Source organism: Lepisosteus platostomus, assembly GCF_059453375.1.
Source record: "Lepisosteus platostomus isolate fLepPlt1 chromosome 5 unlocalized genomic scaffold, fLepPlt1.hap1 SUPER_5_unloc_1, whole genome shotgun sequence".
Taxonomy (NCBI): Eukaryota; Metazoa; Chordata; class Actinopteri; order Semionotiformes; family Lepisosteidae; genus Lepisosteus; species Lepisosteus platostomus.
Genome location: NW_028291471.1, coordinates 250,264 through 266,331, shown reverse-complemented (window position 1 = coordinate 266,331; position 16,068 = coordinate 250,264). Strand labels below are relative to the sequence as shown.

The following is a 16,068-nucleotide window of genomic DNA, read 5'->3' as shown; positions in this document are numbered from 1 at the left end:
AGTGGAGGGGTGGGTGTCAGGGCCATACGACAATTCTTTACCCAGAGAGTGGCAAGGGTGGGATGTCAGGGTCTGACGACACTGCATTATGCAGAGAATGGAGGGGTGTGGATGTCAGGCCAGTAAGGCACCGCTTTATGCAGAGAGTGGAGAGGGTGGGATGTCAGGGCAGTAAGACACCACTTTATGCAGAGAGTGGTGGGGGTGGGATGTCAGAGGCTGACGACAGTGGTTTACGCAGAGAGGAGAGGAGGCAGGATTTCAGGGCCATACGACAGTGCTTTACGCAGAGAGTGGAGGGGAAGGGATGTCAGGGCCTGACAACACTGCTTAACGCTGAGAGTGGAGGGGTGGGTGTCAGGGCCATATGAAACATCTTTACGCAGAGAGTGGCAGGGGTGGGATGTCAGCCTGACGATACTGCTTTACGCAGAGAGTGATAAGGGTGGGATGTCAGGGCCTGACGAGACTGCATTATGCTGAGAGTGGAGGGGTGGGTCTCAGGGCTATACGACACTGCTTTACACAGTGAGTGGCAAGGGTGGGATGTCAGGGCCTGACAACACAGCTTAACGCAGAGAGTGGCGGGGATGGGATGTCAGGGCTTGACGACACTGCTTTATGCAGAGTGTGGAGGGGTGGGTCTCAGGGTTATACGACAGTGCTTTACGCAGAGAGTGGTGGGGGTGTGATGTCAGGGCCATACGACAGTGCTTTACACAGAGAGTGGCGGGGGAGGGATGTCAGGGTTGTACGACACTGCTTTATGCAGAGAGCGGATGAGGTGGGATGTCAGGGCCATACGACACTTCTTTACGTAGAGAGTGGCGGGGGTGGGATGTCAGGGCTAGACGACACTGCTTTATTCAAAGAGTGGAGGGGTGGGTGTCAGGGCCATACGACAGTGCTTTACACAGAGAGTGGTGGGGGTGTGATATCAGGGCCATACGGCACTTCTTTACGTAGAGAGTGGCGGGGGTGGGATGTCAGGGCTAGACGACACTGCTTTCCGCAGAGAGTGGTGGGGGTGTGATGTCAGGGCCATACGACAGTGCTTTACACAGAGAGTGGCGGGGGTGGGATGTCAGGGCCTGACAACACAGCTTAACGCAGAGTGTGGAGGGGTGGGTGTCAGGGCCATACGACACTTCTTTACGTAGAGAGTGGCGGGGGTGGGATGTCAGGGCTTAACGACACTGCTTTACACAGAGAGTGGTGGGGGTGTGTTGTCAGGGCCATACGACAATGCTTTACACAGAGAGTGGCGGGGAAGGGATGTTAGGGCTTGAAGACACTGCTTTATGTAGAGAGTGGAGGGGAGGGTTTCAGGGCCATAAGACACTGGTTTTTACAGAGAGTGGAGGGATTGGTGTCAGGGCCATATGACACTGCTTTACACAGAGAGTTGCGGGTGTGGGATGTCAGGGCCTGACAACACAGCTTAACGCAGAGAGTGGAGGGGTGGGTGTCAGGGCCATACGACACTTCTTTACGGAGACAGTGGCGGGAGTGTGATGTCAGGGCCTGACGATACTACTTTACGCGGTTAGTGGTGGGGGCGGGATGTCAGGGCCATACAACACTTCTTTACGTAGAGAGTGGCGGGGGTGGGATGTCAGGGCTAGACGACACTGCTTTATTCAAAGAGTGGAGGGGTGGGTGTCAGGGCTATATGACTGTGCTTTCCGCAGAGAGTGGTGGGGGTGTGATGTCAGGTCCTTATGACAGTGTTTTACACAGAGAGTGGTGGGGGTGGGATGTCAGGGCCATATGACACTGCTTTACACAGAGAGTGGCGGGATTGGGATGTCAGGGCCATATGACACTGCTTTACACAGAAAGTGGAGGGGTGGGTGTCAGTGCCATACGACACTTCTTTACGTAGAGAGTGGCGGGGGTGGGATGTCAGGGCCTGAAGATTCTTCTTTACGCAGAGAGTGGCGGGGGTGGGATGTCAGGGCCTGAAGATACTGCTTTTCGCAGAGAGCGGAGGAGGTGGGTTACGACAGTGCTTTCCACTGAGAGTGGTGGGGGTGGGATGTCATGGCCATAAGACACTGCTTTATGCAGAGAGTTGTGACCCAGGGAACCTGCAGTCAGGTAACATTATTTCTCACAACTACCAGGTAGTGAGTGAGACTGACCTGATTGTTCCTGCCTCAACGGCAGGGTTGCCTACACACCCAGTCCCCCAGAAGGGACAGGGAATGAAAGCCGAGCCGGTTTTCTTACAGCCACCAGCTCAGTCTGTCAGTCTGAGTCTGACCAACAGTGGTTCAGCCAGACTGGAGCTGGATGGTAAAGTCACCCGCCTGCCAGTGCAGGACATCGCAAAGAGAGGTGTCAGAATCCCCGCCTGCACTGACATGGGCCTGGTGAGTGATAGTAAGTTCAAAGACAGTGAACTAGCTATCCCACTGCTGGGGCAGCTCCCTGAACCCTTAGCGAGGGAAGGGGGGAGCGAGCAGGTGTCCTACACCCACGCCCAGCGAACGATTGTAAACATGCCGATAGAGGGATTCCTCAATCGGGAAGTGTGCAGGGTGGACCTGAACAGTGAGAATAGGGTAACAATCCCAGATCACTCAGACACTCCAGATGACCACTCAGCCGAGGGTCAGGCATGCTCCACCGCTGCACCGCCCCCTGCAGGGTTCCTAGAGCACAGGCATGAACAAATCGAAAGAGCAGATGCCCTGGAAAAGGAGGAACAGCATCAGCAGCTGCGTCAGATCTCCACAGATTTCCAGGATGTTGGTGCCCAAGATGCCACATGGCATACTGAGAAAGACACCATGTACACGCTGCGCCAGCTTAGAAAGGCAACAGTCACTCAGAAGGAGATGACTGGGATCAGCCACCCGAAAATACTTTTGGGAGGACTGATTGCTGCCACCACTGTTGTGCATTTGCTATTTCTGGTAGGTTTGTGTGCTACTGGCACTCTCACCCTGACTGCCCCAAGAAGGCAGGTGTCAGAGATGCCAGAGGATAGTGACAGACTGTATCGACAGCAGCAAAAGTTGGAAAGCTTAGGGAAAACCCTACAGGCAATTTCCTATGCAACAGGGTTAAATCTTATTCCCCAACCAGTGGACATGATTGTTGGTGTTATACAGTGGGTTTATGCTTGTGTGCAACAGGCCAGAATGTTGACACAAGACCTGTTAAGGGAGTTTAGTGCCACTGTAGCCAGTCTAACCACGGCACAAATCCCAACCCACTTGATTCCACTCTTCTCAGTAGAGGAGCATGTGACTTTAACCTCATCGTTCATAGCTCACCCAGAAGGCAATCCAAGATTGAATTTGGTTCCAAATCTTGAGATGGGTATGGCTACCAAAGCTATCCATTGGCTGTGTCTAAACGATTCACCAATGAAGGTTGTAAAGCTACTAATGGGCAGAGGGAGGTTAATGAACCCCATGAAGAGCAGGTGGGAAGTAAATGGCTGGTCAGCACACCACATTTAACAGACACTGTGACTTGTGACGGGCATGATACAGCTACCACAATGCAGCTATCTAACCAACATTTTTCCTGTAAGTTCCCGAGGAGGCCATAGTACAGCATGGTAACTTAACACTGTACGGTCTGGAACCAGACAACATAAGACCAAACTTGAGGTCATGGATGCCTTCAGGTGCCACACTATTGAATTGGATAGAAATCCAAGAAACAGTAAGCCCTGAAGAGGTACAGGTAGTTTAGTTTGCTTTAATGGAACAAACCTCCAAACCACCCTAGCAGATACCCAACACAGGTGTTGTGGTTTATCGGGGGGCTGGGAACAGGAACTGTTGTTGTTGTAACACTACTGCCGGGTAGCTGGATCATGACTGACAGTGTACTCTGAATGATGTACTCTCACATCAAGATGTACTCTGGGTAGCATGAATGAGTCAAAGGTAGCATGTCAAAAGAAAGGAAGTGACTTCTCCCCAAATATCTACCACAGAGGTATCAGATATTGACAGTGAACTTCCTGATGTGTAATTCCTAGACTTAGATAATGTCTCCTACCGTGTTTATACATACTCCAGATGTTATTCATCCTGTTTGTATCCAATGCTGGTTCCAGTATGAATTCTCGAGGAGTAATGTAGACATTTAAGATTAATGTTCTAATGGCAAGGGACATCACTTAACTCTGTTTTGTTTTGAAGGCAACAACGCCTCAGGACCTCGTGACCTTCAAAAAGGGGGGATATGTAGCGGCGAGGCTTAATAATAAGGCAGAATTAAGTGTTTCTGAGCTTTCCCAAATTAGGCCTCATTTCTCTGTTCATCTCTGTGGTGCAGCCACAGAGAAACCATTCATGCAAGGTGATTTAAGGTCCAAGGACAGCTCCCAAAGGGGGATGCACTTAGCTAAGCCTGGCTATCATGATCAATGGTCACCCATTGGCGCCTATCTGTCTAGGGAGTGCCAGTTGGACATCTGGACTGCATTACTAAGTGTCAGGACTAAGTGACTCATATCTCACCTTGATCAACCAATCAGGGACTGGTAGGGCCGAGTAACCCACGTGGGACTCTGATGCCCATGGAACTTTCAGCCAATCAATGAGCTGAAGTTCCTCCAGGTAAAAACAGGCAACACAGAGAGCCTGTGAGATTCAGATTCAGATTCAGATTCAGATTCAGATTCAGATTCAACAATTCTAAAGGGAATTCAAAGGAGAATTCCAGGGCAGGACGGCCCAAGAGCAGAAGGCTCCCAAGGGCAGGACATTCTCGCAGTGCGCCTCCTGACCATCCTGAGACTCAGCCCGGACAACCACGGAACGGCCAGTGTGTCCGAGTGCCAGAACTTTCCTTTGTTCTAAGAGTCTAGAGTGGAGGTTGCCAGAGAGTAACCAGCAGCAGGCCTCGTGAACAGGTCGGAACTGTGGACAGCTGAATCACTATTCAGAACTAGCTCTTCATCATAAACGAACTGGTCCTCTTCCTGACTTGCTGGGACCCACAGTCATCTTTTCTCCTGTGCACAAACTTTGCTTGTTAAAGCCAACAGTGAGCATCAGCAGCGCACCGTCGCAAGCCGCACAGCACAGCCTGGCACGGAGCCAGAGAGCGCGGATTGGACAGCAACAGCCTGCAACTGTTTCTTTGTGCCCGCAGGAGATCTGAATCCCCAGAGATTGGATGAGTATTCAACTTCAATGCATTACAGCTCAAGAATTCAATTGTTATCCCAACCAGTTGATATCAATTTAATTCCTAAGAGTTATGTACTTGTTTCGAGTATCTAATGTAGAAGTTATAACCAAGTTCATTTATGAAACGGTCTTAATGAATGATATACTGAACGTATGTCCTCTTGATATATGTAACACTTCGTAACTGATTGAATATATATCTTTTGTATTCTGATAACCCTCTCGATAAGATCTGTTAGTTTAAGGCATATTCTATGTATTAATAAATGTATCCTCGTGTATTAGTACCTGTGTGTGTGCGTTGTTTGAGTTGTGTCGCATGGTTGGACTCTAAAGCCATCAAAAGAATCAACTTTGTGATTTACTGCCACAATTAATAATTGTCTCAGTAAATGCCCAAACCCTACAGAACTGGTGCCTTCAGAGAGCCACTAACATTACATATTTGGCGTCCCTGAAACGGCTATGAGTCAGTTTAATCTACATTATTTGGCGTCCCTGGGTGGGCGTGGCAAGACTGAAATGAGTCAACCAAGTGAATAATTCATATAAAACGCCGCGGGTTTCATACACGACAATACAGTGTGCTGAAAGCCGAAAGGAAAAAGTTCCCCTTGCTCTTTAAGCAGTGCTTGATTGTTTGTGATCTTTTGCGATCTACCGGGTTGATTGCATACTTGATCTTGTGGTTTTCTGTGGTAAAACTGTAATTTCGTACTGAAAAGTAATACTCTTTAAGTTTAACGATGGTTGCTAAAAGGTCTGAATTCAAGTCGCTATTAAGCACTCTCTCTAGCAGCGACAGGTCTGACCACGATCTCTTCCATATCTCCGTCAGCGGAGAAGCTAGAAGGATAAATCTCCATTCTCTGAGAGAGCTAGCGAAGGACATAGAGAGATTTGACCCGGCAGTGTCAGAGAATAATATCGAGAGTTATATTCAGGACCTCAGGTATAACCTGCAGTACCTGCCAAACGCCACAGAACAGGAGAAAGTGTTTCTGGTTAGAAAAACTACCAGCAGAGCTGTACATGAGTGGATGGCTAGGCAGATGAAAGAAGTCTGTAATGATTTTGAGCAGCTTTGTCAAGCACTTATCGAAGAATACAGTGCGTTTATTGACCCAACTGCCGCGATAGCCGCCGCTCTTAACATTAAGCACGAGAGAGCAGAGTCCCCTCGCGAATATTACGAGAGACTTAGACGAACTTATTTTGCAGGGCGAAATGATGAGGGTTGCGAAGAGAACACACATTTCAAGGGTTTATTCATTGCGAATCTCCACCCGTCAGTCAGAAAGATGATCTTAATGCATACAGATGCACAGACCATGAAAATGACTGATATCAAGAGATTCGTGCAGAAAGCCTGGGAGTATGATGTCCAAAGTCGCTCTGAGCAAAAAGCTGTTAAAGCGACTGTGTTCGCCGTCAGAGCCAGGAGGGTTAATTCCCCCCTGCTCGAAGGAGCACAGGCTCCTGAGCTGGCTAAGCCCCGTTCCAAAGCAGGCACACTGGACCGCACCCAGCGTCCTAAGTGCCATGAGAACACCAGGGGAGGGAAAGGGCTAGAAAAAACTGAACAAAAGGATTCAGTAGCCGCCCGCCTGGCCAGGCTTGAACAAGCTTTATTAGGACAGGGACAACCGTTCCCCAAGGCTGCCGGAAGCGTGAATGAGCTGATACTCTCCACTGGAGGAGGCGGAGACCCGCCCCCTCTTCCTCCCTCAGTCTATCTGATTGAGCGGAATGGTTCCTGCCTGGATAAGGTCAGCCACTCCCAAGTGAGTGCTGACTCCACCCCTGAAGTCACAGAGCAGGCAGTAAAACGCAGAGGAAAAGCAAGAAGCTTTTACCTCAAGGCTGCCATGGGAGATGTCTTACCCAGTGAGACACTGATTGACACTGAGGTTGAAAGGTGTTTGATGTCACACGGCAAGCTCAAACGGGTAGAAAAAGAAAAGGGCATGCGACTCAGAGAGGAACCTTTGGTGGATCACCAGAAAGGCAAGGTGTGGAAACAGGTCAAGGCTCCTAAGCCTTCTGTACAGAAGGAAAGGGGGGCCAAGAGGCAGACTGTGCTCACACAGTGCCCACCGAACACAGAAGCCCATGCGGAGATTCCTTCTGTTCCCTCTGGACAAGAAATAAAAATATTTCCTTGTTCCCCGGATATACAGGGAAGTCGTGTCCCGGCTGAGGTCCCAACAGCCTCCATGCCACAGGAGCGGTGCTCCAAGCAGCCGCCTGATCCACCAGGTAAAGCACACACCTTTTACGTCCCTAAAGAGGAGCAGATCTCCCCACCTGGCGATGAAAAGGAGCTTTCCCTGTGCACCCTGGCACCCAAGAGGGGTCAGGACCACCACCCTGCAGTGGTGGAAGGGATCCAGATGGCAGGAGAGCAGGTTGGTGATGAAGCCCTCACCCTTAGCCCTGAGAGGTCCTCTATTAGTGAGGATCTGCTTGAGCAGCTGTCACAGGGCCACCGCCAGGTGCCCCTAGTGCAACATTCACAGGTTAGACAGGAGGTCCAGCTGGACGCTGAGACTACTGCGCTGTGGACACACCTGATCCCAGATGCCGATTCCCTCTGCTGTGACCCAGGGAACCTGCAGTCAGGTAACATTATTTCTCACAACTACCAGGTAGTGAGTGAGACTGACCTGATTGTTCCTGCCTCAACGGCAGGGTTGCCTACACACCCAGTCCCCCAGAAGGGACAGGGAATGAAAGCCGAGACGGTTTTCTTACGGCCACCAGCTCAGTCTGTCAGTCTGAGTCTGACCAACAGTGGTTCAGCCAGACTGGAGCTGGATGGTAAAGTCACCCGCCTGCCAGTGCAGGACATCGCAAAGAGAGGTGTCAGAATCCCCGCCTGCACTGACATGGGCCTGGTGAGTGATAGTAAGTTCAAAGACAGTGAACTAGCTATCCCACTGCTGGGGCAGCTCCCTGAACCCTTAGCGAGGGAAGGGGGGAGCGAGCAGGTGTCCTACACCCACGCCCAGCGAACGATTGTAAACATGCCGATAGAGGGATTCCTCAATCGGGAAGTGTGCAGGGTGGACCTGAACAGTGAGAATAGGGTAACAATCCCAGATCACTCAGACACTCCAGATGACCACTCAGCCGAGGGTCAGGCATGCTCCACCGCTGCACCGCCCCCTGCAGGGTTCCTAGAGCACAGGCATGAACAAATCGAAAGAGCAGATGCCCTGGAAAAGGAGGAACAGCATCAGCAGCTGCGTCAGATCTCCACAGATTTCCAGGATGTTGGTGCCCAAGATGCCACATGGCATACTGAGAAAGACACCATGTACACGCTGCGCCAGCTTAGAAAGGCAACAGTCACTCAGAAGGAGATGACTGGGATCAGCCACCCGAAAAGACTTTTGGGAGGACTGATTGCTGCCACCACTGTTGTGCATTTGCTATTTCTGGTAGGTTTGTGTGCTACTGGCACTCTCACCCTGACTGCCCCAAGAAGGCAGGTGTCAGAGATGCCAGAGGGTAGTGACAGACTGTATCGACAGCAGCAAAAGTTGGAAAGCTTAGGGAAAACCCTACAGGCAACTTCCTATGCAACAGGGTTAAACCTTATTCCCCAACCAGTGGACATGATTGCCGGTGTTATACATTGGGTTTATGCTTGTGTGCAACAGGCCAGAATGTTGACACAAGACCTGTTAAGGGAGTTTAGTGCCACTGTAGCCAGTCTAACCATGGCACAATTCCCAACCCACTTGATTCCACTCTTCTCAGTAGAGGAGTATGTGACATTAACCCCATCGCTCATAGCTCACCCAGAAGGCAATCCAAGATTGAATTCGGTTCCAAATCTTGAGATGGGTATGGCTACCAAAGCTATCCATTGGCTGTGTCTAAACGATTCACCAATGAAGGGTGTAAAGCTACTAATGGGCAGAGGGAGGTTAATGAACCCCATGAAGAGCAGGTGGGAAGTAAATGGCTGGTCAGCACACCACATTTAACTGACACTATGACTTGTGACAGGCATGATACAGCTACCGCAATGCAGCTACCTAATCAAACAGTTTTCCTGCAAGTTCCCGAGGAGGCCACAGTGTTCTTGAACTTAATACTGTATGGTCTGGAACCAGACAATTTAAGACCAAACTTGAGGTCGTGGATGCCTTCAGGTGCCACACTAAGGAATTGGATAGAAATCCAAGAAACAGTAAGCCCTGAAGAGGTACAGGTAGTTGAGTTTGCTTTAATGGAACAAACCTCCAAACCACCCTAGCAGATACCCAACACAGGTGTTGTGGTTTATCGGGGGGGCTGGGAACAGGAACTGTTGTTATTGTAACACTACTGCCAGGTAGCTGGATCATGACTGACAGTGTACTCTGAATGATGTACTCTCACATCAAGATGTACTCTGGGTAGCATGAATGAGTCAAAGGTAGCATGCCAAAAGAAAGGAAGTTACTTCTTCCCAAATATCTACTACAGAGGTATCAGATATTGACAGTGAACTTCCTGATGTGTAATTCCTAGACTTAGATAATGTCTCCTACCGTGTTTATACATACTCCAGATGTTATTCATCCTGTTTGTATCCAATGCTGGTTCCGGTATGAATTCTCGAGGAGTAATGTGGACATTTAAGATTAATGTTCTAATGGCAAGGAACATCACTTAACTCTGTTTTGTTTTGAAGGCAACAATGCCTCAGGACCTCGTGACCTTCAAAAAGGGGGGATATGTAGCGGCGAGGCTTATTAATAAGAAAGAATTAAGTGTTCTGAGCCTTCCCAAATGAGGCCTCATTTCTCTGTTCATCTCTGTGGTGCAGCCACAGAGAAACCATGCAGGCTGATTTAGGGTTCCTTTGATAAAAGACAGCTCCCAAAGGGGGGTGCACTTAGCTAAGCCTGGCTATCATGATCAATGGTCATCCATTGGCGCCTATCTGTCTAGGGAGTAACCCACGTGGGACTCTGATGCCCATGGAACTTTCAGCCAATCAATGAGCTGAAGTTCCTCCAGGTAAAAACAGGCAACACAGAGAGCCTGAGAGATTCAACGAGATTCAGTAAGATTCTGGAGAGGATTCTGTGGACTGTTCTAAAGGGAATTCAAAGGAGAATTCCAGGGCAGGACGTCCCAGGACCAGAAGGCTCCCAAGGGCAGGACATTCTCGCAGAGCGCCTCCTGACCATCCTGAGACTCAGCCCGGACAACCACGGAACGGCTAGTGTGTCCGAGTGCCAGAACCTTCCTTTGTTCTAAGAGTCTAGAGTGGAGGTTGCCAGAGAGTAACCAGCAGCAGGCCTCGTGAACAGGTCGGAACTGTGGACAGCTGAATCACTATTCAGAACTAGCTCTTCATCAGGAACGAACCGGTCCTCTTCCTGACTTGCTGGGACCCACAGTCATCTTTTCTCCTGTGCACAAACTTTGCTAGTTAAAGCCAACAGTGAGCATCAGCAGCGCACCGTCGCAAGCCGCAGAGCACAGCCTGGCACGGAGCCAGAGAGCGCGGAGTGCAAAGAGTTTTTCTTTGTGCCCGCAGGAGATCTGAATCCCCAGAGATTGGATGAGTATTCAACTTCAATGCATTACAGCTCGAGAATTAAATTGTTATCCCAACCAGTTGATATCAATTTAATTCCTAAGAGTTATGTACTTGTTTCGAGTATCTAATGTAGAAGTTATAACCAAGTTCATTTATGAAACGGTCTTAATGAATGATATACTGAACGTATGTCCTCTTGATATATGTAACTCTTTGTAACTGATTGAATATATATCTTTTGTATTCTGATAACCCTCTCGATAAGATCTGTTATTTTTACATGCATATTCTATGTATTAATAAATGTATCCTCGTGTATTAGTACCTGTGTGTGTGCGTTGTTTGAGTTATGTCGCATGGTTGGATTCTTAAGCCATCAAAAGAATCAACTTTGTGATTTACTGCTACAATTAATAATTGTCTCAGTAAATGCCCAAACCCTACAGAACTGGTGCCTTCAGAGAGCCACTATGATTACATATTTGGCGTCCCTGAACCGGTTTTCTTACAAGTGTTTTGGGTAAGTTGTCGAAATTCGCATGAGGCTGCAGACAACTTACCTAAAGTGTGTTCTATAGCTTTCAGGTGGAGTTCTTTTATATAAAAGAATGTAAGTGGTATAAACGAAACAAGCCAGACGGCAGTCCAACCTACAGTATAATTTTCTGATGGAAGTCCTGACGTGTTATTCATTACGCCACTGACCCTGCTATTGTAGTGCTAAAATAAAACAAGTTTTCTACATTTATGTCTGTTTAAAAATTACTTTCTAAAAAAGACAAAGGGTTTGTGTGTCGCGCTAAAATTCCGCTTCATTTCGAATGCAAATAAAAACCATTTTGTTCCAGAAATCATAAATTTGTCACATCCTTCATACTACTAATAAGTATACGAATAAATACTCGGAAGAAGCCGCTCAGGTATTAGAGAGATTTAAAATCAGATCGGAGGATTCAGAGTCCAGACTGCAAACCAACAGCTGACACGGGTCTTTTATAGAACCGTTTTGATTTCCTCTACTTTGTCCCCGTGACGTCATTGTCCTGCTCACAGCCGAGCCCGACACACGTCTGGTTTCTGTCGCTGGGCGCTCACCCTGCAGTCCATGCGGGTCCTGATACCCCAGTACAATGACGGGGACACTAAACTGTAATCAGGTGCCGTCCTTCGGCTGAGACGTAAAACCGAGGTCCTCACTCTCTGTGATCATTCAGGAGTATGGTGGAGGGGAGTCCCCATTACCTGTAAAGCGCATTGAGTGGAGTATCCAGAACAGCGCTATATAAGTGTAAGCAATAATGATGATGATGATAATTATTATTATTATAATGTAAAATGCAATAAAAAAAATCAAACTTTGATTCAAAATAGATTAATGTAAAAACTGATAAAGCTAATGCTTTTTTCAGGGCTATATCTACTTTTTTTTAAAAAAGCGAAGTCTGTCGCGATTGTGAGAGTTAGAGAATGTGTTCCAGCGGGTGCCTTCATATCATGAGCGTTAGTCTCGCCCGTAGCTGCGAGAAGGTTAAAAGCGCACAAGTGATCTGTAGACGATGTTCGGGGAAGAAATAATTCTGTTTTCAGCACAGGGAGTGAGAATGAGCTCAGCCCGGCTCCCAGCAGAATCCATTCTGGTTTGGTTACTGTTAGACTGTGCGTCTGAGGCTCTTTGGATCGCAACGTAAAAAAAAACAATTGCTCACATCGTGTGACTTCCACGACAGGAAGGAAAGATATCACTTTAAAAAATCAGAACTGAAGATTTGGATCCTGGGCCTCAACTTAAAAATAAACAGAGTTTAACGACAGGAAATTGATTCCAGTTGTCAGATCACGTATACGCATACCTTAGCTTTGTGCAACAACCTGAAACTTTCAGGTACCATAAATAATATTATTGCTAAACATATGCCATTCTAATCTGCAAGCGACCAGAATATAGAATACGAATTTTTGTATAAAAATGCATTAAGTCCTGTTCTACACCTGCATGCTTTGGAAGCGCTGGCCTACCTGTATCAAAATATCAGATTGTGTTTCTGCAACATTTCGTGCATAGTACGCCATTTTATCTAAAACAGTCACAACGAGGGCTTTAAATGCAGTCTGGGGTGTTTTCCCCTTCTATATTTTTGCCACTTTATATCGAACCTGTTATACTCCCAGAAGTGCACAGTAGCTTGTACTTAATAAAAATGTACAATTCACCGCTGGTATGAACAGATGTGTGCCGTGTTTGCCTTTGTAAGCATTTGTTTAAAAAATAAGTTCACAATACGATAAAAACACAGAAAGCACAAACTTTATAATACAACGATACAAAATCAATACCAAATCATTATGCCAATTAAGTAACTATCCTTTGAAAACAGAGAACACCTTTATATCTACAAAAAACTTGACATTTGTATGTATTTTTGAATTACAAAGCAGACAGTGTAGTCCCTTAATTCAAAGATCAGATCTTGGCCAAAACAAGACAATCAGACGTGGGCTGAATTCGGAACAGGAGCCTTTGCTTAGTCGATTATTGAGCTTTTGATCAATGTCTGAATAAAACGTTTTTAACTCTTTGATTAAATTACACGAAAAGCACCTTCCTTCAAGCCGGAATCGAACCAGCGACCTAAGGATTCCCTGTTGACCCCACTACAGTCCTCCGCTCTACCAACCGAGCTATCGAAGGAATGCTGTGGCATATACTGCCCAATGAAGTAAAATGTGAAATGGGTGATTTAAATCCCACTTCGACATCAAGTTTCCAACTCGTTTCCTTAGTCTCATTTACCTTGAATTTAAGCCACGAACCAGGATTCTACTGTATAAACTTCCAGGGATATTACAAAATGTTTGATGGGGCATCAATCATTCCAGGCGGAAATTGATTCCTTTTTTTTCTCGAGGGATCATATTAAACATTTCATTAGTCTTGAGAGGAGGATCACCATGAGACACAAAACAAACAGTTTCTTTCTGTCTTTATTAGAAAGTAGCGTTTGTGCTACATTAATAATATTTTCGTGGAAATAAAGAAGTTGTAAATTTTAAAAATTTATATTTGAATCGAAATGTGGTTTTGAGTTAAATATTAGCATGTTCATGTAATTAGTTTGTGTTTGTCATTAATATATATATATATTGCCATGTTACTAGAATTTGTAACTGAAGTTTACTAGTTGTGTTTTTTATAATGATTAGACATTTGAATACAATATTGTATATAATGTATAATTTGAACTACATATTGTTAAGGTGTGAATAATTGTATATTTTAAGAATACATTTCTAAAACAAATCATTGGCTTTATTTACTAGTTTCTACACCTATAAAAATCTTTCTTTGATGTATAATAGACATCAAAGAAAGATGTCTATTATACATCAAAGATGAGCAGTGTGTGTCGTGTTCACAGCTGATAACTAGAAGATGTCTGGAAGAGGCAAAGGCGGAAAGGGACCCGGGAAAGGAGGCGCTAAGCGTCACCATAAGGTTCTCCGTGACAACATCCAGGGAATCACCAAGCCCGCCATCCGCCGCCTGGCTCGCCGTGGGGGAGTGAAGCGGATCTCCGGGCTGATCTATGAGGAGACCCGCGGGGTGCTGAAGGTGTTCCTGGAGAACGTCACCTACACCGAGCACGCCAAGCACGCCAAGAGGAAGACCGTCATTGCCATGGACGTGGTGTACGCGCTGAAGCGCCAGGGCCGCACCCTGTACGGCTTCGGAGGCTAAACAGGAGAGGAGCTTCACTACCGGACCCTGACGTATAAACCCAAGTGACCCAGTGACATTTGTCACTGCTGAGGTTGCTTTATGGGTCTATTTTCTATACTGTGCTGATCAATTGGAAATCAAATTGCAAAAAAGACCCGTTCCCGCACCTAAGGTCAAATATTAGGAATCAAAACTGCTCGAGTGTATGGAAGCACACAGCTTTATCAAGATTTCCAAGTGCAAGATCTTTTTATTCATAAAAGACCCTATTTATGTTGTATGAGAAATATTAATATTAATACAGAATCCTTTTTCACCAAATAAATGGGGTTCCTGACTTCAGAAAGCCTTCTAGACAAATACTAAAAGAGCAAAAATTCCATTTGGTAAATGAAATGAAAACACATACCCTACCAAACCTTGAGTACAGGCCATTCAGGATGATAATACAAAACCATTTATAATTCAACAAATAAAACCTGTCAACTGGTAATCACCACTTATCATAAAAAAATAAGTAGCAATACACAGTAGGGGACTCTTGGGTGCAAGTTAAATCCATGCAAGAAGGGGTTTAGTGCTATATTTCCAAATCAAATATGCAAATGAGAGATCTGGCCCAGCCAATCTCAAAGCTCCCATGGTCTGGAATGGAGCTGCTCCCCTCTTCTAGTTATTCACACTGGAGTTAGGTTACATATTAGCACATTTCATCTAACAGTTGCTCCAGAAACAAAAACGTAAACAAATGACCTGGAATGTGACCACACCTATTAGAATGTAGTTCAACAGATAACTTGTAAACCTTGTCATAAGATTTTTTGTTCTACAAAATATACTTTATTCTGAAAAATAAACATCTCAAAAGAAACATCTCACACATATTAACACTCCATGTAATAAAAAACAACGGCGTAACGGAGATTGATTGTCCGTTATCAATCTTTGCAAGTGGGGGCGGATTTGCGCAATTAAGAGAGTCCCTCCAAACCTACCACTCGCTATTGTCCTTTAATCCCTGTATAGGGCCCAAAGTCCTTTCCAGTGCTCCCTCGCCGTGGGGAAACCCCATTTGGCGACTAGGCGCTTCGTCCTCCTCCTGAGGTCCGATGGGCTCCCGCAGCGCCCGACTGAGGTTGCAGTAGAAGATGCAGTCGAGTTTCATCTCGACCCCCTTCCTCGACCGGCTGACACATCCGGTTTCTCGTGATGTACTCGTACTTCCCGCCCCAGACGAAGCCGAAGATCATCCCTTGCAGCGCTCGTCTGAGTCTGGCCGGCAGCGGGTACACCACCGCCAGGTAAACCAAAGCCGGCAGGATGTCTGCTTTCAACACCATCACTTTCCCTGTGTAGGACAGCGACCGCGTTTTCCACAGACCCAGCTTCGCGTTCACCTTGGCGATCCTCTCGGTCCAGTTGTTGGTCTCGTTGTCCTGGCTCTGGAAGGAAACCCCCAGTATTTTGAGGGGCTCCGTGCAGAGCTCGAGACCCTCCGGCGCCGTCGTCCTGTGCTTCCAGGGCCCGAAGAACTTCAGTTTGCTCTTTCAGTGGTTGAGTTTCGACCCCGAGGCTCTGGAGTATTGCTCCATGACCTGCAGGGCTCTCCTCAACCCCCTTTCCGACCTCAGGAACAGCGTTGT

At 46.9% G+C, this 16,068-nt stretch overlaps 1 protein-coding gene, 1 long non-coding RNA gene and 2 other non-coding genes across 4 annotated transcripts in view; 2 read left to right on the top strand and 2 right to left on the bottom strand.

The window, feature by feature from the left end:
- Positions 1-16,068, top strand: part of LOC148638367 (uncharacterized) — a 244,654-nt gene that overhangs the window by 86,495 nt on the left and 142,091 nt on the right. The gene's annotated exons all lie outside the window — the stretch shown is intronic.
- Positions 13,309-13,396, bottom strand: trnay-gua (transfer RNA tyrosine (anticodon GUA)). The gene is given in 2 exon segments: positions 13,309-13,344; positions 13,360-13,396. It is a non-coding gene; the product is annotated as a tRNA-Tyr (tRNA).
- LOC148638377 (histone H4-like) lies at positions 14,138-14,443 on the top strand. Its single transcript, XM_088623364.1, has one exon. It carries the CDS (start codon positions 14,138-14,140, stop codon positions 14,441-14,443), a length of 306 nt encoding a protein of 101 aa, XP_088479490.1.
- Positions 14,750-14,807, bottom strand: LOC148638376 (U7 small nuclear RNA). The gene has a single exon (XR_015931063.1). It is a non-coding gene; the product is annotated as a U7 small nuclear RNA (small nuclear RNA).

Excerpts from the sequence above, each read along its gene's own strand:
- LOC148638377 (XM_088623364.1), top strand. The coding sequence starts at position 14,138 with ATGTCTGGAAGAGGCAAAGGCGGAAAGGGACCCGGGAAAGGAGGCGCT.